This window comes from Triturus cristatus, chromosome 4_2 (genome assembly GCF_964204655.1).
Source record: "Triturus cristatus chromosome 4_2, aTriCri1.1, whole genome shotgun sequence".
NCBI classification, from domain to species: domain Eukaryota; kingdom Metazoa; phylum Chordata; class Amphibia; order Caudata; family Salamandridae; genus Triturus; species Triturus cristatus.
In genome coordinates this window covers 763,773,852-763,798,753 of record NC_140586.1, presented here as the reverse complement: position 1 = coordinate 763,798,753, position 24,902 = coordinate 763,773,852, and the positions used below count along the sequence as shown (strand labels likewise).

The following is a 24,902-nucleotide window of genomic DNA, read 5'->3' as shown; positions in this document are numbered from 1 at the left end:
AAGCCTTGCTCTGCCAATCTTGCCCTGTCCGAGATCCCTCTCATCCACAGAGCCAGAGCGAGGGGCGATCCTTCACCTACATCGCAGCCAAGACCTTGATTGAACTCCCCATCAGCATCAGCCAAACCCCGACACTGCAAGCATTCAGGAAGAGCCACAAGACCTGGCTCTTTGAGACAGAGCTGTTTGATCCCCCCTCTCCCCAGCACCTTGAGACCCTCATGGGTGAGTAGTGCACTTTACAAATCCCTGATTGAGTGTTTGATTGATTGATTGATTGAGTCCTGCATTTTAAAATATTCTGTCAGTTACAAGTTTTCATGATCAAGAAATTCAATGCATCCCCTTTGGTAGCACCAATGCATTTTGGAACAAGCCTGTCATCAAGAGGCATACGCTTCATATTTACATTCATTTCATGCCCCTTTTAAACAGATCTCCATTTCATATATTGAAACATGAAACTCCCTGAAGAAGGATTTGCGGTATTGCATTTGGCAAAAGCGTTCCGTGTAGTTCCTACTAATCCATAGGATCTGCGTATTGTTTGGACAACATGAACTAGGGGGTGGGTGCCAAGAGTGATTACAGACACCCCTGCTGGATATGTTGGCCTACAGAATAGCTAGCTCACAGTGCCACCGTAAGCCCCACTAACCTGACAGGGAGCGAATGGTTTCTGGCAACCACTGAACATGACAACCAATATTAAAACAGCATGGCTTTACGCAATGCCGCCCTGCATACTTATACCTGCAAACACTACCTACTTTAGAAATATGCTGCAGAATGGTGTCATTTTTATGGTCCGTCTTTTATACCAGAAAGAACATGGTTTTAATACCATGATTGGAATAGATTGTGTTGTATTAAATTTTTACTTTTTTTGGTATTTTATTAAAATGAACACTCAACGTTATTAATGGATGCAATATATAATTTTTCTATAGCCACATTTTTAACTCTTCTAATTTATATCAGCATATGGGCACTTTATAAAACTTGGTCAGGCATGTTTGTCATTAAACCTGTATCCATAGTGGATTAGGATTTGAACACAAGTACAAAATGCTAATATAAATGGTCTTTTAAAGTTTTAACATCGTCTGTGTATTTTAACTTACTATAGGAGGTTATTTATACTTTTGGATCTGTACTCTATATTGCTGCTTTGATGTTTGTTATGCTTTTATGGAGTTTTTTATGCATTCGAATAAAGATAACTACCTACCGACAACCCTGACCCCTCAAGGATCGTTGAAACAGTACAGAACCTTCCACTCAGTCACTCATGCTCGCTTATTCTCAGAGAAATATACAGAGAATACACAGTAGGACATTTTCAATATATTTATTGAACCAACATTATTCTTGTATAGAATACATGTGCTGCAATTATTAATAGACAGAAGCAGATGAAAGTGATTACATGCACCAAAAGCGTGAACAGTAGATACAGTTCTACCATGGTGCTAAAACAATTTATATATGCTGGCATATAAAACAAGGAAGTAATCGAGCGTACTCCTACTGTCCAAACTCTACTCTAATTTGTACCTAGAGTGTGTGTAGGTAGAAATAAGCTGATTCGCTACATGGGCCTAACTTGGGAATATAACAATTTGTGATCCATTTATCTTATTTCATTTAATTTTAGGAGGTTATACTTTTTTTCTCGTTAATATCAGAAAGCTAATATTGGTTTACTTCAATATTAATTTCCTTTTTGATTTTCTTTAATAATTTCTTTATGGGGTGATAAAAAAATAAAAATAGGCCATTTCCCCCACAACTGGTTGTGCTACGGCCGGTTTACGGCCGCAGCACAAGCTCCTATGAAGAAATAGGAGTATGCAACAGCAACATGTGAGGGTGCACTGCAATGGCTGTCGGAACCGCGGGCCAGATGTCCATTGGTCCTGAGACTGCGGCGATCATGTCCGTCCGACATTGTAATCAGATCCTGAGTGTCACATTTAGAGGTTGCTAGAACGAGACATCTGCTAAAAATTGGCAGATTAAATATCTGTCAAGTTCTTTGTTCCTGTGCCCCAGGTAGAGGTGGAGAAGCATTGAATAGCGACAGCAGAGTGACAACAAGGAAGCATCTGCTCTATTTAGGGTGCAACTTCCTCCGCCTGGACTGCTGTGTTTTTGCTCCTGTGTTCTTTCCTGTTGGGGAACCAGAATACATAGGAAGGAGTTACCAAGCATGAAAGCATGACCAGTGCTCCACGCTCAAATCTCCCATCATGCAAGAGACACTAATTTCCAATTTCCAAATACAAACCTTCAGTTTAGTTCCAATTTAAAAAATGAAACAAACCGCCTTTTTTCTTGAACTTACACTACATTATTTGAAAATTACATAAAATTAGATACCTCCAACTCATTTTCAAGTTTGGTCACTGGCATCAAGATTTCATGATGCTCCCTCAATTGGCAAAGAGTTATGATTGCCCTGATTCCTCCTACTAAAGGTAAAATGTTTAAAAAGGGACTCATTTCTTTCTGCTTTTTTAAACATATACATATTGATGTGTTTGTAAATTTGTTGCTCCAGGTGGCTTCTATAGTTTTTTACAAGCCAAAGGATTTGCAAGATGAGCCCAGGGGATCTCTTGGACAAAAGGTATCAAAAGACATTTTATGTTCTTTTTTAGGAAAAAAATGTTTATTGTTGGTATGCCCCCTTTCTTTCTGATTTTCATTATTGCTAATCTTCACTTGCCCGTTCTCCTTGTTTTACATTAAGATCCCCATTCAGATCTTACTAAGGGCCTGATTTATAATTTGGTGGATGGTAATTTGCTCTGTCAGGACGACAGAGAAAAATATGCCATTGCCTTTAGAGAGCACACACCCACCAAATTTAGTGGTGTTCATCGACACAGCGGACATCTCATGCATTCACAGAAATTGCCATCACAGTGGTTCCTGTAGATGCATTTAAACTTCAACTTTTAAAAAAAGTTTTTAAAAGAAAATCCCAAAGAAGGATTTTCTTTAATCCTGGGCGGGTTCCGCGAAACTCCACGAAGTGCCCAAAAAATTCACTGCTGTGCTACGCGAAGCTCCGCAAGGTCGTTAAATAAATGCCGTTCGCTGTGATTTTCAGTACCAGGTGCTTTTCCGCACTGTGCAATCATCGCAGATGGCACCATGCACAGCGCAAGTGGTCGCTACTTCCTTTCTGCCATTCAAGTAGATTTTTACTCAAGGGACAGCTTTCTCAATGCGAACGGATGTTTTCTCAACGCGAACGGTCGTGAGCATTTGCGACCAGTCGTAATGACAACCCTGCATGCCCGCGTTGAGAAATCTCGTCTGCAGGTTGATTTTCCACCCTAGCGCTCGCCAACTTGATGTTGAAGAATGTGAGCAAGGAAAAAAACTCAGCGAGCTCCTTGTTACGTGGAGTGCGGAAAACTCTGCAAACACCGCAAGCGGAGCGGAGCTCACCGGCCAGACTTAATTTTCTTTCTGAAAATAAAACAACAATGAACCCCCTTGCCATGGGACTTTTCTCTCATGACTTTGGGATAATTTTGCAAATATCATTGACTCCTGGTGGTGACGGACAGTAAAAAATGGGCATACGTTTAAATTTTCTACATATGGGGGGGCGATCACATGTCTAAACCTCTGACTGGCCTTACTCCATCAGGCTTTTGGAGGTGCATGTAGGCGGTGGAGGCAGAGTAGTCTATGCCATCTACATACTGAAGTTCCACCTAACTCTAAATGAGGCAGAATGAACTTTGCTTTGGCAGAAATGGTGCTCTGTCGCGACGGAATATCTTCTCCACTAATGTGTTTATCGGGCACTAAATACAAACTTTACTAATACTATTTGATCAAAAAAAATTGACAAAATCCCATTTTAAAAACCAAATGAACTAATAAGGTAAGTAGAAATGCAGGAGTATGACAGTGTTAGAAGCATCAAGATGAAGGGAAGTGGAGCCACACTTATCTCCTCAAAAACAGAAATGTGAGGAGAAAGGAAGGGAGGCTTGGGGGACTTCACCGTAAAAAATAAAAGGGTGTTTGAGGCAAGGGATTACAAGCCAGACAATGACAACTCAGGGAACAGGAAAGATCAAAAAAGTGTTAGAGTGAGGGGTCATGGGGAACACGGGCACATTGGCAAGTGGAAAGAGGAAATCATCGGGGAAACTAAAGAAAAGGGGTAAAGGAGCAACAATAGCAGCAGGATGTTTAAAAACAGACACAAAAGAAATAATTTTTAACAGAAAAAGATTTCATTGGGTTGCTTTAGTTGAGAACCATGTGGGCAGCAGAGAAAATGAGGACAATATGCTTTCAAAGTAATAGTCATAATCAGCTGTATTCAATTATCTTGAAAAAAAACATAAAGACAAGGACAAATAAATTAAAAACACAGTTCATAGTCATAAAACAGTATACCTAGAAACATATCAAAGAAACTAATACACCTTTCAAAGTATTTTTCATTGAGTAACTATGCACAGCTACTAACCATATGGATTATTGCAATGGCATTCAATTTAGTGCCCACTATTTGCAGCTGTCCCAAAAATGAGCAAAGAACCTCTTGGTGCTTAATTTACATTAAAAAACACATGTTTACTTGATTACTATTATTCAAGTTCATCACAATATTCCACCCTTTCCACCAAAATACGCTCATATGCTTTGAATGATGTTGGTCTGAAAGGCATTAAATATGCCTGAAATGAGTAAGGCTCTCATTCTATGACAAAAAGTACACCTTATGGATTACACAAAAACTCTCTTTATTCATACAGCGTGTAGTCCTAAATAATCCACTTATTATTTCAGATATGTGCTTCTTTGCTTTGTAACTAGAACGAGTGTGCTATTCCAGGAAATTGAGGATGTCCTATTGAACCTTAAGCCCAGCCCATGGGCAGCATCATTCTTTAAATCAGTCTGCATCCTGCATGACACTGTGCTGCTTGAATCTCACTGGCAAAATGTACTCTATTAAATATAAAATACCGCTTGCCAAGAGAGACATTCATTTTTACCACATTGGTAACATGTTGTAGAATGATGGAATTTCAAAAACAATTCAACCTTCACCATTGATAAACCTGGTCAGTTTGCTTGTTAGCCAGATAGCAGTGTTATTCCTTCATGACGCTTCGGTGAAGTTGCAAGCAGAAATGAGAATGATCCCCCTAACAGATGTGTGTGGTGTCTACATCACCAAATGAAAGTTTGATATATCTAAGGAGACCAAAGAATGTTCCATGTGTGGTCTACATTCACTGAGCACAGTTGGTGAGAGAGGGGGATTTACATGCAACAGCATTATGAGACAATCATTTTATAACCAACTGGACATAATACTTACTTAGGTGTACTCATGTACGATGAATGGATGGCTTGTTGGCACAAGTAGGATCCTTGTTATAGAACACAAGTAACATAAAATATCACAGACTGATAGTGGGCTGTGCTTGGACTGTCAAGGAAAATGTTTCTTGATGAATGGACTTATGGGTTCACACGAGGACAGCTGGTAGATGTGAGATGGTTCAAACACAAGGAGATGATGGACGGAGCACTGACATTTTTCAGACACTCACCCCCAGTCACAGATCTGGGTTGAATCCTTCATCGTTCTTTAGCGCATTTCGCCACCTCAGTTCAGACCCAGCCATATGCTAATCAGCCTTGACCCTGTGCCTCATGGGAACAGTCCAGCCCGAAGTGCCAATCCAGGTCTTCACTGGATCGGAAACAAGCATCCTGGGAACGGTTTAGGGGTAAAACCCTCGTCAGCCAGGCTAGCTCGAAACCAGTGGTAAAGTGAGCAAGGGAACCATGTCTCGGCATACCCTGCCAACTTAGGGCAAACAAAGCAAACACAAGGAGATGACGGACAGAGCGCTGAAACATTTCGAACACTCACCCCAGTCATATATCTGGGTTGCATCCATCATCGTTCTTTAGCTCACTTTGTCACCCCAGTTCAGACCCAGCTAAATGCAAATCAGTCTTGACCCTGTGCCTCATGGGAACTGTCCAGCCCGAACTGCTAAGCCAGGTCTTCACAGGGACACAAGCATCCTGGGACTTGTTTTGGGGTAACACCCCTCATCAGCCAGCCTAGCTTAAATCCAATGGAAAGTGAGATGTTAGATGGTGCCACATCTCAAGGCCAAACATAGGAGGACTACCATTTTCCCTGGTTTGATCCATTAAAATCATGGGAAGTAGGATCAGTCACACAAAGTGGAATACTGTTTTTATCAGGAGAAATCTTTTAAATGCTGGGTGGGTAGTAATGTTGTGGATAGTTGCAAATTCTGGTACTTTCTGTCACAGAAATATGAGGCAAATACGTGATTGTATGCAAGAATTGATGTTTACAAGGATCCAAGATAGGTAAGAAGTTATCATCAGATCAACACAAGGCATGCCACCCTAGACTACCCCAATTGTGTAATGTCTGAGTTGGGTAGTTGTCTCTGGGTGGTAGCCAAGTCTAGGCCCAAAAACATCAGCTAGCCCTATTGGTGAGGTTTACATGTAGCATTATTGGGCCTTTTGTGTTTCGGGCACAAGCCAGAGCCACACAATTGGGTTGATGTTTATATCAGGAGAAGTAAAAATGCGAAAAAAAAGTGTGAAAATGCTGGGTGGTAGGAAATGACTGGATTTCTGCAGTGCGTTGTAATGACTGTGTTGTAATGCTTGTTTCCTTTGTGATAGAATACCCTCTCCACAAAACTCTAAATCCGCGTCTATGGGCCTTCGGGTTTGGTGGGCAGGTGAATGTCCTTTCCACTGCTGTTTTGTGCAGTGCATTGACTGTATTGTACTTGTAATATTGTGGACAGAACATCTACCATGTTTTGACAGAGGCTGAAGGTGGTAAGCAGCCAAAAGCAAGACCACTTGTGTGCGTCTATACTGAAGTCAAATCTAATTTAGCAAAGAAAAATCTTCGATTACAGTCCTTTGCATGTTCGATGGAAGAATATAAAAGTCCCCACAGTGACCCAAGTAATGGGCCATTGAAGGTATGTATCCATGGACGACCATCTCGAGGTCTGCCTTATAGTACGTCACCAGAGTGCCTCCATGCTCTCTCAGAAACTGTTTGGCATGCAGATTTCATTGGTGCACACTTTCCTCAAAGAAGACCTCATCCAGAAAAAGATAGAAGTAGTCAACATGCATATAATTTGCATTATTGACCCTACATCCAGCATCTGCAAACCTTGCCAAGTGATCTCTGGATTTGTCTACACTCTCTCTGGCTCTCAGGTGCACAGATTATGCTTGCGAAGAAACATCATGACATGGTCATGTTTCTCAGATCCAAAAAGAACAACTCATGGGCAGAATGCAGAACAATGTCATACATTCACCCCAGTACAGAGATCTGGGCCTAAATCCATCGTTTTTTTGCTCATCATACCATTCCAGTTTGGACCCAGCCATATGCAAATCAGTCTTGACCCTGCACCCAATGGGAACAGTTCAGCCTGAACTGCCAGGCCAGGTCCTCCCTGGACTGGAAACATGCATGTTACATCTACCCAGTATAGCATACATCATGGGACTATCACTGACTTCACTTCAACCAATGATCTGTTATTCTTCCATTCATTTTACTTCCACACATAGGATAATATGTCTGTACATTTTAGCGTTTGATCACACTGCAACATACATCATGTGGGAATGGGTGAGCCCACGTCAGCCACTGGGCAGATCTTGTGCATATATCAATGGGGAAGTAGGTGAGTGTGAGGAAAGGGTTTATAATATGCTGTGGTTATGTGATAAACTCATAAATCTGTCTTGGTCTAGTCAGGCTCGTTTGCAAAACTTTAGCTCAACCCTGGGTAGCTGTGGCTTCAAGCAGTCAGACATTGTCAAAGGAACAAGTGCAAAGCAATTAGAAGCATCAAAACAGTTGAATAAAAAAGTAAAATTACACAAAGGAAATCCAACATCAATTTATAAAAGAGATCTTCAGTGGTGTGGTCTTGATGCATGGGATAACAGATGCTGAAGACTCTAAAGGATGCCAAGGAGCTGATGACGGTGGTGTTCCTGGTGCTATTCATCTGTCCATGGTCATGGTGGGGTGAGTTTGGCCACGGGGGTCAATGTCCATTGAAGATCAGTTGAAGTCAAGCCAAAAAAACTGTGGCCATTGGTCTAATCGTCTCAGGGTTCAGCAAAACCAAGGGGTTCCCTTTAACCAGTGATAACTCCCAAATTGGGTGACCAAACTGCACTCTCTTGGGTCCAGCTGACTCGGGTACAACTTTTGAGGGTCTTCTATGCTGTACGTTGACTGTCAGCGGCGGTCAGGCAATCTTGGTTACCAACTCACCAAAGCAGACTTCTTCAGCTGTTGTGACCCTGTAGCTGCAACAGGAAGTCATCCAATTGACTCTTGGAGTCTCTTCTTCTGTCTGAGGTTTCAGGATTAATTTTCCTCAAACAGATCACCGCAGGCACAGTCCTCTCTTTGCTAGCCCAAGGAACAGCAGGTGCAGTCCAGTATTGGTGCAGCCTCTCTTTGCTGGTTCTAGGGATCTTCAGGGCAGTCCTTCATCAGTCCACTCTTTAGTACACATGTGATCTGAGGTCTGGGTGCCAATTTGGTGCCCATAAATTTCCCTTGGGGGATGCAGTGACTACTAGCCAATGGGCTACCAGGTCCCCTCCCACCTGATGATGACTTGCAAGTGTGATATCTAGTTATCCCAGAATACAATATTCTGCCTCCCAAAATGGCAGGATCTCTCTCTTGGTGTGTGGAGCTTGATATCCCACCCTAGAAGTGTGACTGCCTAAGGGGATATAATATTAATAATGAAAATAACCATGGTAATAATAACACCAGCATTTGTAAAGAGCGCAGCTACCTCCGGTGTGGTGTCTTGGCGCTGGGGGCCGTCGGGAAGATTAAGCGAGCTATTGCCCAGAGTCACAAGGTGATGGGCAAACCTGCAGCCGGCGCCAGGAATCGAACGTGAAGCCCCCGTGTTCCAGTATCAGCCACCTTGGCCGCTGCACCACATCTCTTCCCTAGGTTGGGCAACTGGTTTCCTCTTTCTGTTCCCAACGCCAACCTGTCTACCAGGAAAAAGAGCAGTCCCTCTCATATGTGTCCACCATTTGCCCTCCAAAGAAGCTTCCCCTTTATAGCTTGCTTTATGCGCTCACACCCTGTTTGGCCTTCCTAGGGAAAAGTAACACTTCTTCCAACATCTGGGGTTTTATGTTCCTTCCTGAGAGTCATTCACACCTCCCTCCAGGAGAGCAGAAAGCTGTATTGTGGTCAGCAACCTTAAACAGTCACTGGAAAACTTTGGGCAACAGAGTGGCAAATTTCTACAGATTCCATTTACTTAAATGTTACATTAAATTTGACATGAGCATCCGGTTGGGTTTAATTCTTTTGATATCACTTTAATAGTCCCATTCAACAGTTAGCTTCTAGCCGTTCTACAGTAAAAACAACAGTTTGGGGCTTCTGCTGTTAGAACATGTAAGATCACATGATCTACTTTTTTAATTTACAACACCAAGTTTTAGGGCTCAATATGCCTGCCTTAGGATTTACATATATGTATATTAAAAAACAAGGCAAAGTCCAGTTAGTAGTTTAGATAGCAATGGGAGTCATGGTTTGATTTGCCTCATTCGTGGTGGCACAGTAAGTGCTGAAGTCCATTAGGGACACTTTACAGGCCCTCGGTACCCCTCGTACAATCTACCAGAGACTTATAAGTAAGTTAATGTATGCTAATTGTGGGTGAACCAATCAGAAATGCATGTTTTAAGGGGGATAGCACTGGCACTGTGGCCTGTTTAGCAGGACTCAGTGCACCTTCAGAGCCAAAGAAACAGCAACCGCAGCAATTTTGTGGGTGATCATGCAAAAAGAGGCAGTTCATTACAGTGAGAACAATTCAGCCATTGATCAATTATTGCGCCCAGCATGGCATACATCATGGGACAATGGTTGAACCGAGTTTAGCCACAGATCAGTTATTCAGCCATTCATTTAGCATCAGCACACCACAGGGCAGTGTATCAACCCACTTTAGTCACTGATGTGTTATTGTGAGATTGGCACTTTACTTCAACCCAACGCAAAATACATCATGTGAGAATAGATGAACCCTCTTCTGCCATTGATCAGTTTTTGTGCCCTTTGCATTTTACTTCTAAACACCACAACATATATCTTGTAGGCAATGGCTCCCCACTCCCTTTTTTCCCTCTCCTTTACAATGATGCCTTTTAAAACATTGTGCTGTCTGGGGGCACCATAAAGGCCTTGGGTGGCACAAGGGGTAAAAAATGGCTGGTAAATTTCTCATTCCCATGGGGAAGCCAAAACAGATTCACTCAGCCAATTGCCCACCCCAGGGAAAGAAAAATTAACAATTATTTTAAGGGGGGGGGGGGGGTGTCGAACCTTAATGGAGAATGACCCGTTCACCCAAAATGGGAGACTCCCATGTTTCCAGCAATGCTTTCCTCAAGCCTTGATGTGGAAGCTGGCAGGTGATTTCACTTTGGACACATTAGGAGATTTACTCTCCTGCTCTTGCTGGGAAACTGGTAATGTAGCACTGATGTTACTGATCAGTGGGAGAAGGTGTGTGAACTGATGATGAAGGGATTCTACATCAGCCCCCATAAGTGCTCACATGAGGTGAAGCCTCTGGTGGAACCACTACAGCTTCCCCCCAGCTCCCCAAGGAGCATTTCATGTTGAAGTCCTCTACAATGCAGGGATAGTGCTGAGGACATCATTGGGTCATCCTCTGAATGCCTGAGATTGAATCTTACATCCATGGCAGAATGAGGTAATTGGAATTATGGCTTGGTTGGGAGAAGAGAATCCTTCATGTGTAACATTTTTCCTATATCTGTGAAACTTTAAACAGTTAAGATATTCCTAGGTGTGTGTGTTCATAACAACAGGACTTGGATGGATACACTGCACTGGGAGACAGGAGGCCTAGACAGTCTGACAAACTAACGAGCAAGTAATGAAGCAGGATTCACTAGCAAAAGGGTTAGGAACCAAAAGACTGATGGGGATCGAATAAGAGAGAAAGCAACAAATGTGAAGCGGTGAGCAAGCCATTTGTGAACTATAGTGAAAAGAGAGGAGTCAGAACAAACGCTGTTGCCAGACAAGGGAGCTTAATACAAATGGAGCTAAAATACTTGGCTTGCCACTATTAACCCGAAAGTGTGCATGACAGTGCTCATCCTCTAATGGTTGGAGCTGTGTACGTAACTCTGGGAAATGTTGTTTTTAATGTGCAAGCACATATTTTACACTGTCCTGTGTTCTCTTCCAACTTTCCAGTTACTTTTTCCCAAACCTGTCTTGAAACCTGTCAACAACACAGATCTGTTTAAGAGTGGAGACTCTTTGCAGTACCTAAAGTGGTGCTTGAGGGGATGCTTGTAGCTTTCTGTACGTGCATATGGAGTTCCTCAGTAATTTCTCATTTTTCTATAGACTCTCAGAGTCCAACTTCTAATGGGCCACATTTTCTCCACCCTAATAGTTACCCTCAATATTGGTTACTTCAGGGATGGAAAAATACAGGCCCATTATTTAGACCACTTGTATTGAGGGGCCATGTACATTTATAATGAAGGAGTCTAGAGGTGTATATATAGAGGCAATCTAATGGTATGCATGTATAAGAGGGTGCCTCGCTAGAAATCCAAGACCACCGGTCAAGTCCATTTCAAGTTACAGTTTTTATCTTTTCCGCATATTGATATATTGTTTGCAATTGCTCAAAAAGTATACTCTGATTCCTATTTGTGTAATGAAAAGTTAACATTTTTTTTAAATATATGCACATAATCAGATCCTATGCTTCTATGGTTTTAAATGTACACTACTATTTAGTGAATACTGGTAGGCCTGCAATTCTGGTGTATGATGTTAAGAAGTAGCAATTTTAAAAATCTAGCTATGCAGTGGGGTTGTTTAATAAATTAGGTGAGTTATCAAAACACTGCAAGCATATTTCTTAACCATATTGCTGAATGAGTTGGATGTCAATCAGACCTACAGGTTTGACAGGTGTGAGTGTCTTGTTGATGTCCCATTGGAGTCAGGTACGGAGAGGTTTAAGTTGGATAGTAAGTGAAAAGTCTTCAATTTATGGACAAAATGTAAAAAATTTAAATAAAGACCATAGTGATTTGATTATGGAGTAAATTCCACTTTTGGATTCTCCTCTGATTTTAGCATTTTACTATAATCAGGTCTATTAATATTACGTGACTGTGAAAGACAAGGTTGGTTCGTAAGGCAAATTAACTTTGTTCTCCTTAGTAAGGATCTAGGCAGATTCAGACAACCTCATTGAAATTCTCTTGAAAATATTTAATGGACAATATGTGTTTCTGTCTTTCAGTCTTCTATACGTGCAAGTCGAGGAACAATTGGAGGATACTTCCTTGCTGGACGATCAATGACATGGTTCCCTGTAAGTTTTTAAAACTATATTGACATTAAATGATCACATTCAGGCCCATTCTGACCTTCACCTTACTTTTCTATTTTAGTTTTTCAATGTTCTTTTGAATTTTAGTGAAGAAGCAAACATGCTTTTAATTTTGTCACAGTGTATTTCTTCACAAATTATCCAGGAAAAGATTGTCAGAAGATTGCACCTTCTACACATCCAACAGTCACCCCTTTAGGATGCAGATTAACACTCATATTTTATTAAAATCTGTTTAATTGTTAGGATTTGTGTGCATATCTTTGCCAGAATATATATATCTATTATTTTTGTGGCACTGCCCAAATATGCAGGGACATATAGCAGTACTAAAGTCACTAAACAGGAGACATACAAGATTCCGTTCTCAAATTTTTTCACAGCCCAATGGGTCTTTGGATTCATTATGATAGGGGTGCCTATATACTACGAATATTCCGACTATCTGCAGTGTATGCTGTCTAGCTCCTGATAGTTGTATCTTAGATGTGCAATCAAGTTGTGAATGACTAAACTGTTAAACTCACCACTTTGGTGTATTAAATAGACATTTTTGTTACAGGCTCAGGTCTGTTACCCTTGATGGAATGAGGTTTCATGGGGACAATAGCTCTATCAGCCAATGCCTTATCAAGCAACTTTGAGGGCTAGTAGTACCAGCAAACTGATGTCTGCCACTAATGTCTAACAGAACGGCGGTAAAAGCCGCTCAATCAATGAAGCTTTATGCCATCAAGGTTCGGATCATAGAGTGGATCTTGAAAGAACAGTCCTCTTTATTGTTTCTGAGTGATAAGCATGCTGGTGTTTACCTTCAATAAATGTGAAACATGTTTATAAAACATCCAATTCCGTTAGTACGTTATCTATAAAAACAATGCTTAAAGTTTATTTTAGTCAAACATTTGAATTTTTTCCAACACCCTAAGTAATGTGATTTGGAGGTGTTTGGAACAGCGCTGAGATGTCCAGAATCCATACAGTTTCTTCTCAGAACTTATCTATTTAGTCACTTCTAAGGCAGAGTGGATAGAAAACTTCGGCATTGTCTCCAAGAGAAATTGAGGGAAGGGACCAAACCAGATGGGGTATCCTTCATCAACTCCCTCTCACTTACATGCCAGTTTTTATTGTTCAGACAGGAAGAGGCAGGTAGGAGATCGTCAGATTTACAAAGCCTTCAGGCAACACTTTTCAAAGCCATCACCAACCCACTCTGTTTTAAAATTGTGCCACAAGAACTTGTGTGACTGTTTCCTTTTGCTTAGTAAATAATTTGTGGAAACCACTAATCAATGTTAGAAATCTTTCTTTATAATGCACAATCTTAGCAGACCAGTTGGGACATCTTTTGGTGGGAAGCCCCATCATAGCTAACAAGACCGTTGAAAATACAGTGGCCAATTTCAAAATGCATTTATGAGTATTGGTAACACTACAGGAGTACTCTTACATGCCTTTGTGAATCGTAACCAAGCATCCGGCTCCCTACTTATAAAAGTGCAAAGGCCTTTTCATAAAATGATCTTTTTATTTTTACGATGAATATTTTTTTACTATTCAAATTTTATTCCGATTTTAGATGTTTTGCTGGCAATTTACTATGGTATGTAAGAGTACATAAGAATACTACTCGAGTACTACATTACATTCTCCAAAATGCCTTTGTGACCAGCCCATGAAAATCTTAAGAAACCATCACAATAACTGCTTTATCTATCTTATAACTTGTTGCATGGCATAGTGGAGTCAATGAAAATTATTATACCCCTCAGTAATACTGCATATTAACAAAATACTCTCTTCACAAACATTAAAAGCAAATTGAAAACATTTTATAAAACTTCTAACGTCTTTACAAATATAAATATATAACTACAAAAATTCTTGCCTAGAAGCTGGATAGTATAAATGTGGAGCGGCGTGTTTGATTGCCAGATTTTGTGAAATAATAACAGGCATTTGTCATATGATTTAACGTAAATTTGATCTGAAGCCGTGCATGGATGTTTATGATAAAGTATAAGAAAAATAATATCCTGAGGAAAAGTATTGAAAATAAAAATATTGAAGTTAATGTCTGCAGTATTTTCTTGCTGCATCAGACAGTGCCTTAGTCAAGCATTAGACATGTAAAATAGGGTTTATGGAGCTGAACAATATCAGGAGAAGAGCTAAATTGAAATGAAATGGGCTAAAAGCTTAAAAGGTAAAATTGTAAGGAGGAAAAAAGCAATAGGTTTAGTGAGAATGTAGGATTTATTGGAATTCTCTTTTTATAAAAAAATGTTAATAAAAAAATGTTTTAAAAAAACTGTTTTGTACAAGATTATTGCAGGCAGACTATTGTTATACAAAACAGCATAACCTATATACCCACAGAAATTGTGAAGAGATGTATATATTAATGTATAATTCTACCATATTTAACTCCACATGTACGTACGTTGACAAGATATTTATGATAGTTCATATATGGAGTGAAAAGAAGTTAATCATGATCCGCTTCAGGCTTAGTATTTCATGAATCATGGCCTCTTCCCACACTCAACAATGGTAATAAATAACATATTACTCTCTGATCAGTATATATATTGCAGAGTGGTGCTATACCACACTGTACTCCAATCTATACCCCTACACTACACAGTATAACCCTCTACTCCACTCTATGCTCCTACAATACACTGTACAGTACTCTACTCCACTCTGCAACACTTTCCAACTCTCTATAACACACCACTCCACTGTACTATAGAAGACACCACTCCAATTTATAAAAGTTTACTCAAATCTACCAAAGCCTGTCCTCTCTAGTACACCACCCACCAACTGCACTACACAACATGCCACTGCATCTATGACACTTTAGTCCACTCTATGCCACTCCAATCCACTCTATTCCTCTCCACTCTCCTCAACTCTACATCACTCTACGACACTACACTATACAACACTCTCCTCTACTCTACTGTACGACACTCCACTTAATGACAGTCCACTTGATGACACTTGTCTCCATGATATAAAACACATTTTCATTAAAAAAAAAAAAATCATTGAAAAACCCCAAAGATTAAACCTTTTTTAAAGTTAGGAAAATGTTACTTATTCTTTGTATACAAAGCAAATTTGAACTTCACAAACATTAGAAATGTAAAAGTAATACTAACAGCTTCAATTTATAATTTGCGCAACACCTTTAAATTATTATAACTCATGCACCTCCATACACAGTGTATTCAGCTCAGTAGCCACAAAACGTTAACTATAACTCGCCACTCTACCATGCAGTCTGATCCCACAAATGATGTGATTGCGATGTTATAGGTGTTGTTGTAAATGATATAATTTTTGATGGTAGAAATAATATAATATAAAAGGATATAAGCAGGGCATGGAGAAGGCACAAGTTATAGTTAATGTAGTGTGGCTACCAAGTTGTATACACAGTGTATCCTGTCATTTCTCCTCTTCTCATTCTCCTGGTGTGTGCCTGGAAGGTATTTTGCACAAAGCTATCCTTGCAATAACAGAGCGTCGTCTGTCTCAGCGTCACTGGTGTCCACTACTCAATACCCAATCCGCAATGAAATTCAGTTCAAGTGGTTATGCAGCGTTATAGTGATATGCAAAGCTTTAACTTTGAACAGGAGTCTCCTGCCCCATCAATTCAGACACAGTCAACACCCCAGTTATTTTTCCATAGAAAATATTTTTCCTTTTGGAGAAACCACTTCCTCTGCAACCTCTCCATATCTAGAGGTGATCCATTCTTAGTCCCCTTCTCAAAATAGTAGGGGAGTTACTCCCACCCTTTGCTGGAATTCCAAGTTGGGAAACTTTCAGATCAAAGTTATAAAATGCCAAAAAACACAAGTTTGTGGTTGCTCACAAATGTACAAGACAACCCCATCCTCTTGTGTTAGGTTTATTACTGTGTGATTCTGTTCACTCAATGTGGAGAATTACAAAGTAGTAAAACTATCAACACTTGCCAGGAATGAGTTAATTTGCCAAAACCGCCTTAGTGATTCTGTCTAGAGGAGTGTTTTTTACCATACATTCAGGTAGTGTGCTCATTATTACTCCTGCGCATTGTTTCACTGCTTTCAATGTGAAGTTTCAGAAGGAAAGTACCAGAGTGCCAATCAGTGATTCTCAAAATGATTTTCTAGCTGCTTTCTTTTGATGTCAATTTCAAGTAGTTCTACAAAATAAAATGTGAATGCATTTCATAAACATATGAAAAACAGTCACCAGCTAATTTTGTCTCTGAAACGTATAAACTCTAATATCCACGGATTTTCAGATTTTTTTTTAAAAATTGAAAGCTCCAAAAACTACCCCTTTTTATTCTATACAAATATACTCTTGAAACTGTAAACTCTAAAAATCAAATGAGTGGAAAATTACACAATAGAACATAATATTGAATGTACTACTGCTCGTTTTTTTTCCTGAGGTGAATACTTCTATTCATTCCAGCACCAACGCCTCCTGTAGCAAGATCTTCTCAACAGGCATCTATCGTTAGGAAGGCATTGTGCTTATCCTCTCAATATATAACCTGCTTCCCTATTTGTTACATGATTTTGAGGCATAGCATAAGACAGCTTCATTAGTGGAATTTGTAATTTCCCTTACTTTTCGCTACACCAGTACTGACATTTTGCCATCCTAGAGCATTTTTTCACCTACCTCCTCCTGTCACCTCCCAGAGAAATTAACCCACAGAAGACCTTTACTATGTAGGGCAGTTTCCTTTGTGGACAATCAAGGCAAAACAAATGTGGTTCGTGTGTGAATCATCCATACAAAACCTCTAATCTGCGTCTCTAAAACATATCATTTTTAAACGTCTCTCCTCCACTGTTAGAAATTTGGTTTATGATTGGCAGAGGTATGCACCCTGTCCAAACAGGAACAACAATCCTAGTCTGGGTAGGTGATTTACACACTAAATTAACCTGTGTTCTCCCTCTGTTAGCTTGGCACAGAGCAGTCAGGCTTAATTTAAGAGACAATGTGTAAATTATTTGGGCACACAACACCACAAAAGGACTTCACACCAGTTTAGAAAAAGAGCCAATATTGTTAGGAGTAAATCAGGACCAAAAGTCCAAAATCAGAAGTCAAGTTAAGACTTTTTAAAGAATAAACAGTTCTGTAGTTCTTAGAAGCAGATATCTCCAACTGGGGTTATCTGGTTGTGCTTGACTGGGGCAAATCCAAAATTTCAGGCCAACAGCTATGGAGCGCGGGTTGGATACAGTGACTAGCTGTTACCCACTTATCAGTACCTTGGATGCGTTCGAGTCGAGGACGATGCATGGAGCAAAGACGGCAATGTGTCGCTGGTGATGTCGCAGGTAGGGCAATGTGTCAGATCCGATCTGCCCAAAGTCAAAGATGCGTCATCGTCGATACACTGAGCTGTAAGGGATATGTGTAGCACAAAGCGATGTGTTGGCGCAGAGTCGCACAAAGTTGGAGATGTTTCAGAAGAAACAGGAGACGATGCTTTGTGCAGTCAATGATGTGCTGTCCATGGTTCTTGCAGCAGCGATGCGTTGGTGTTGAAGGAAATGCACCGGATCCGATCGGTACAATGTCGTCGTTGCATGAATTTTCTGGGTTGCAGCACAGAACACTCCAGTCCAAGGGTCCAGGAAAGAATTGGCACCACTTGGCAGAGCAGGACTCACAGCAAAAAGAGTCCAGTTTCTGGTTGCAAGGGAAGTCTTTGATATTCCTGAGACTTCAGAAACAGGAGGAAAGCCAGCAAGCCCTTGGAGATACTTTGGTTCTGGTATGTAAAGATACAGGTCCAGTTCTTCTCACTCCCAGGAAAGAAGCACCAGTTAGCAGGTCAGCCCAGCAAAGCAGTTCAGAAAAGTGGAAGTCCCTCCTGACAGAACAGCAGTCCTTCTTCATGGTAAAATGGCCTCAGTTACAGAAGAGTTCTGATTTGGTGATGTTAGAGGTCCAGTACTGATACCTAGTTGGGCCTTTGAAGTAAGGAGACTTCAAAGAGATGTCTTTGAAGTGCACAAGACCCTGCCTTTCTTTCCCTGACTCCAGACTCACAATGGGGGTATTCAACCCTTTGTGTGGGCACAGGACACAGCCCTTTCAGGTGAAGATTGCCACTCAGTCACACCTACCTTTCCTTTGTGTGCGACTGTCTACAAGGAATGAAGGGATCCAGCTGTCACCCACCTCGAACATGTATTCCAGAGACAGGCAGAAATGGTTACAGTGAGAAAAGGCCAACTTTCTACAAGTGCCATTTTCAGAATTGCAATTTAAAAAACAACTTCACCATAAGTTGTGTTTTTACATTGTGATTCCAGAGACACCAAATTTTGGGGTCCCATCTTTTCCAAATTGGAAATTACACTTATAAAATGCAATAAGGCAATCCCAATGTTATCCTATGGTAAAGGGATAGACCTTGCAGTAGTGAAAAATGTCTTTAGGAGTATTTCACTGCTAGGACATTTAAAACTTAAAAGTACATGTCCTCCTTTTTAATTTGTGTCACTCAGCCCATGGGCTGTCCAGGGTCTACCTTAGGGGTGACCTATATGTGATAAAAATAAAGTTTTGGGCTTGGCAAGTAAATTAACTTGCCAGGTCGAAATGGCAGTATAAACTGCACACACAGGCTCTGAAGTGGCAGGTCTGAGAAATGTTTAAAGGGCTACTTCAGTGGGTGGCACAATCAGTTCTGTAAGCCCGCTAGTAGCATTTACTTTACAGACCCTGTGCAAATGTAGTGCATTTTACCAGGGACATACAAGTCAATCAGATATTCCAATTGTGGATAAACTAATGTTTCCACGTTTTAATTAAAGAGCACGTGCATTTTAGCACTGATTAGCAGTGTTAAGGTGCCCAAATTCCTAAAGCAATCAAAAACAAAATCAGCAAAATAGTTAAAAGCAAGAGGTCTGAAGGCAAAAAGACGGGGGAAACCACGCCAAGGATGCTAGGTCTAATATCCACATTTAATCAAAACTTTCTTTCTCTAATTGGTTATATAGTTCATTGTGTATATCCCCTTCCCACTTGTAAAGTCATTTTGGCTTTCAAAGTCGGCCCTTTATAAAGGCTCTAAATTCTTCGTGTCATAAAAATAGCTTTTTGGAAATCTGGAGACATAATAAATCATGCTCTCAATGAGAATGTTTCTGTAATTTAATTGGAATTTTACAGAAAAATTGTGTGTGGATAATTGCAGGCCTTAAATGAAGTACAATGGACTGTGATGTATCCTTGCTAAGTTTTAACTGGAAGTTACACTTCCACTTGAAATACTTACCCCTGGATGAACTATTACCACAAGTAAATCTGTGAAAGAGTTTGTTATTCAACATTATCCACACTTGAATGTGAGAATCATAATTGGTTAACTAGATATAGACACATATTAACTGGCACAGGCCTTCAGGATCAGGGTCAGTGAGAATGCTTTGTAATCCACATCGAGCTCAGGGCTATGCATCTTCTGCAGAAATCTGTTTTTGCAGCATGTCTGCTTTCTGGTGCTCCAGCTCAACCCATTAATGGACTTAAAAGGAGTTAAACTGGCTTTAGCAGTAGATCAGGATTGAAGAGCACCAACCATTCATTTATTGTCAGAGATATTCTGGTGTATATTGGCACCCCTAGAGTTTCATGGGTCTGCTCTTACTCCCTTAAGATTCAAGGCCTGAAATGTGCCATTTGTTTTGGTGGCTCATTGGCTCCTGGGGGATTGTGTGATCAAATATTTCATGATGCTGTTGGAATACTTTTTGGTGTGGGCTTGTTTCAGTGCCTAATAGGTGAACTCTACATTTGAGAACTATTTCCAGTTTTGTCATGTTAACTTTCAGAATATCACTGACCCATTAATGGATTTAGGGAATAAAGTTACAGCCAAGACGCCATTTAATCTCTTTGTAAATGATATCATTCTGTGGAAAAAGGAGTTTATGATACATATGACACCATGTATGGGACCTTTGGGCAAGTGGTAAAAACATGCCATGGTCCTCATGTGCTTAATAGATATTGCAAGTTCATTATATGAGAGATTCAGTAGGTTTGTGGAGGGGGCGAGCATTGAAGGATTATGATCTTTAGCTATAATGTGCAGGTTTTTCCAGGCTGCAGGATGCACGCTTTTTTCATAATGTTATTGGTCTACCCAAGACCTAACTATGTGGGATTATTCATAGCATGGAATTAATGATATAAACAGAAGGACAAGAATCTATAGTTATAGCTGGTAGCAAATCTTTTCCTATGGTTGTGGGTGTGTGGGCCATGGAGGATTCAAATGCACACAGAAGGGCTTCTACACAGTACTCACCATTGACTGTCTGCAATTGGAGCCACGTTTTACGGAAGGAGATAACATTTACTATTTGAAAAATATCCTTACTCCATAACTTTGAAAATTGACCTAAAACCAATGCTATAAATTGAAAAACAAGATAAAATTATAATTACTTAAAACTAAATATTCAGGGCCTCATTCACTATTTTTTGATGCACAGCAGCGCAGCAGGCCTTCCTGCTGTGCTGCCGTGCTTCAAAATAAAAGGGCAGAAATACATTGTATCTAAAAGATATGGCGCATTCCTTCTCTTCTCCACCAACCCGGCACACAAGCAGCAGCCGTGTGCCAATGTAGACACCCTTGCACATTGGTGCAAGGGTGCCTGCGTTACAGGAATGATTGTTGTTGTGCTGGAAGGGACAACTTCCTGCACAAAAACAATAATTAAAGGCGTTTTGCTTTTTCTATGTGTGCTGCAGAATGCAGCATAAATAGAAAAAGCAAAAAACGAGTGGATATAAAAGCATTTCTCCTTGCTGCACCACTCCTACGCCTCCCCTCGAAAGGCATAGGATTCTGATGCATTCCCAGGATTAAAACATTTTGTAAATTTGGGAATATGTCAGGTTCCATGGATGATGTGTGGGAACACCCACAGCAACACTCATGGAATGCCCCATTCACGGAGAGTAATGCTTGAAAGGGGCCCATAGTTACAAGACCATAAAAAGTTACTCAGGATGACTTTACGTGGCCTTGTAAATATGGGCAGGCACACTGTGCCACCAGTGCATCTAAATGCACCGCGGTACAACAGGCATGTAAATGAGGCCTTAAATTGGGGCTACTCCTGAATCCTGGAACAAATGGAGCTCGGGAAATCATTAAAATTCAGGATGGATTATGGTTCCAATTTGGGAGCGTGGAATTCTGTCTTGCCCATGCAATCTATCTTTTCACTTGGGAGTTCGGTGACGCACTTTGTGTAGAATTGTACTCTGTTCCAGATAACCAATCATCAAAGCTGGTATTGCCAATACCTGTGATAAAGGATCTATCATTGTTGTAGTGTAGAAGTGCAGCGCAGAGCATCTGTGACCCAAATTAGTATGAACAAGGAGTTTCAACGTGGCAGCTATGCAAGCCGAAAATTTGCCAACATTCCACTTCTGTGTGCTGCATTGTTTAAGCCACATTCTTTATAGTGCTTCATGTTTGTCATTGTCAGCAGCAGAACTGAGCAGCGGTGAGTAGTGAGGTAAAAATTAGTGACGCTGAATAGAATAGGGAGTGTTGCTCCTAGTACAAAGTGGGGCAGACACCCTATGACATTGCAGCTTGTTCTTGGTACACTACTCAACCTCGAACCAACTATTTCCTGTTTGTGGTATAAATATATATATAGATATATATATATATCTATATAGTATCTACTGGCGGTCGTTAGTAGATAGTTATAGTTAGGATCGTGTTTCCATAGGAAATCCGCAACATTCTATTTGGAATAACTTTGGCGCCGATTGACGAATCCTCGCAAAATTTTGCAAATAGGTGGGGCTCTCTGCTCCGCTCCTTCCCTGAAAGTCTCGGGGGGATTCGTCAAGCGGGAGCAGAGAAAAAGGGGGGGTCCCAAAACGCGTTTTCCCCATGCATTTTTCCATAGAACCTTTAGTCCAAGCTACAGCCCGAACGGCTGAACAGAATTACTTGAAATTTGGCAGAGAGGTAGTCCTCAGGTCAGGGATGTGCCTTTTGCAGGTCTGGTGTAAATCTGTTCAGTATTTCCTGAGAAAATAGCATTTAAAAGCATATATATATATCTATAAGCTCGCACCGTGCGCGTACGGTAAAACTTACCGTACGCGCATGCTGTCGTGCGCGAGCGCGATTCTGATTGGTTGTTAGTAAACATTCGAATCGGTCGAAACCAGGAAGTGTCGGCCGCCATTTTGTCTCTCGCAGTCTGAGGGGGTGAAAAACAAAGGTGGAGAACGTGAAAAGGGAGCAGGGTGGACAGTTCCTGATCCCCTAGCCTTTGTCAGGGGGTCCCAGAAGGACCCCCAAGGGCCAAAATTTCCTTTAATTTTTTTGCGAAAAATCGCGGCGTACGCGTAGCGTGCGCGTACGGTAGAAACAGAAAAATTCCGCGAACTGTGTAACGTGGGCGCACGGTGCGCAAAGCGAACCGTGCGCGCTCAGTGCGCGAAGCGCACCGTGCGCGTACGGTACGCGCACGGTGAAAAACCTTAAAAAAAAAAAAAATACATAACTTAGCATTTAAAAAACCGTACAAATTCACTGAAAAAACCATAGGTTTCACACACGTTATAGTTAGGAATTAGCATTTAAAAAACCTTGCAAATTCACTTAAAAAACCATAGGTTTCACACATGTTATAGTTAGCTGGACATTTCACAAGTGAAAAACCATTGAAATTCCCCCGTTATAGTTAATGCAGGCAACTATAACTCACGCGACCGCAATCCTCTGCTGATGACGTCAGATATTACATCACTGATGACATATGTGTCTTTCTGAAAAAAAAATATTTGTAATATATGTATAGCTAAAAATTAATGGAAGAAGACATGGGTAAATAAGTGTCTAAATATAGTGATGTAATATCTGACGTCATCAGCAGAGGATTGCGGTCGCGTGAGTTATAGTTGCCTGCACTAACTATAACGGGGGAATTTCAATGGTTTTTCACGAGTGAAATGTCCAGCTAACTATAACATGTGTGAAACCTATGGTTTTTTAAGTGAATCTATATATATATATATAACACTCTTCCATATGATGTGGACATATATACTCTGGCTCTGTGCTAATCTCTAAGACTGTGACATATTGAGTTACTGTCAAATGAAAAACCGAACTTTAAAGTTAACTTCAATGGCAACCTAAGCATCAAAGAAAAGATGGACTCAAGAAACATATCTGTTTCATTTTTGTAATTTATTGTATTGTATTTTATATTTTGCACTTTGCACATATCAGGCACTAATTTGCACATCAAGTAATATAGGCAGCTTATCCCCCCCATAACTATTTCAGATACCATTCCACACTTTGCACTTAATAACATTGCGGAACATTACAACATCAAAAACATAGAATGATGTATATTTTATCGCATTTAAGCGATCAATACTAATTGATTCTCTATGTTGTAAATGATTTTAATGTGAATTATGCAATGATCTTTATGCGATGTCAACGACAAGGAGCAATTCGCCCTAAGTCAATAGCAATCATCAGCGCAGTCTATTTATTGTAACACCTGATGGTCAGCCACTACAAATTATATTTATGTATATTTAACTAACCGAATATGTATTAATGATCAATCCCGACTATTTGCATTTAGGCATGAATGTTTAAACGGTCTTAACGCGACCAGTATGTTTAATTCATATTTATTTTTATAGACTGAACTGAATAATTCCAAGTGCAATGGTATACGTAATCTGCATTTATGCATATCACAGATGTCATGTTTACAGCCATGAAATGTTTACAAATATGCAAGTAATATTTTACGGGGGATTTTCTTCCTCTGTGTCTATTATCACGTGCAACTCACTAACCTATCACCTAGCACCTTGTCACTTTAAAAAACGAATGCTAAGCAAAAAAACTTTACCATGTGATCAAGACTCGAAGGAGTTGAAACGCGTTATGGCGGCATCCAAGAAATAAAGATGATTTAATTGGCACCAAGTCTGTGGTCCGTGTCCGTGTGTAGCTGACAAAGGCGAGCAAGCTGCGGATTCGTTTATATATATATATCTATATATATATATATATTCACTGAAAAAACCATAGGTTTCAGGCACGTTATAGTTAGGAATTAGCATTTAAAAAACCTTAGAAATTCACTGAAAAAACCATAGGTTTCATGGGCGTTATAGTTAGCTGGACTTTTCACTCGTACAAAACCATTGAAATTCCCCCGTTATAGTTAGTTCAGCTAACTATAACTCGCGCGCCCGCAATGCACTGCTGATGACGTCACATATTACATCACTCAT

At 40.4% G+C, this 24,902-nt stretch overlaps 1 protein-coding gene across 4 annotated transcripts in view; it reads left to right on the top strand.

The window, feature by feature from the left end:
- Positions 1–24,902, top strand: part of LOC146835006 (sodium/glucose cotransporter 4-like) — a 736,053-nt gene that overhangs the window by 158,522 nt on the left and 552,629 nt on the right. For all 4 annotated transcript variants that reach the window (XM_085602666.1, XM_085602670.1, XM_085602669.1 and 1 more), the window contains one exon: positions 12,447–12,518. In XM_085602666.1, coding sequence (XP_085458792.1) covers positions 12,447–12,518 — 72 coding nt within the window. The remainder of the gene's footprint in view (positions 1–12,446; positions 12,519–24,902) is intronic.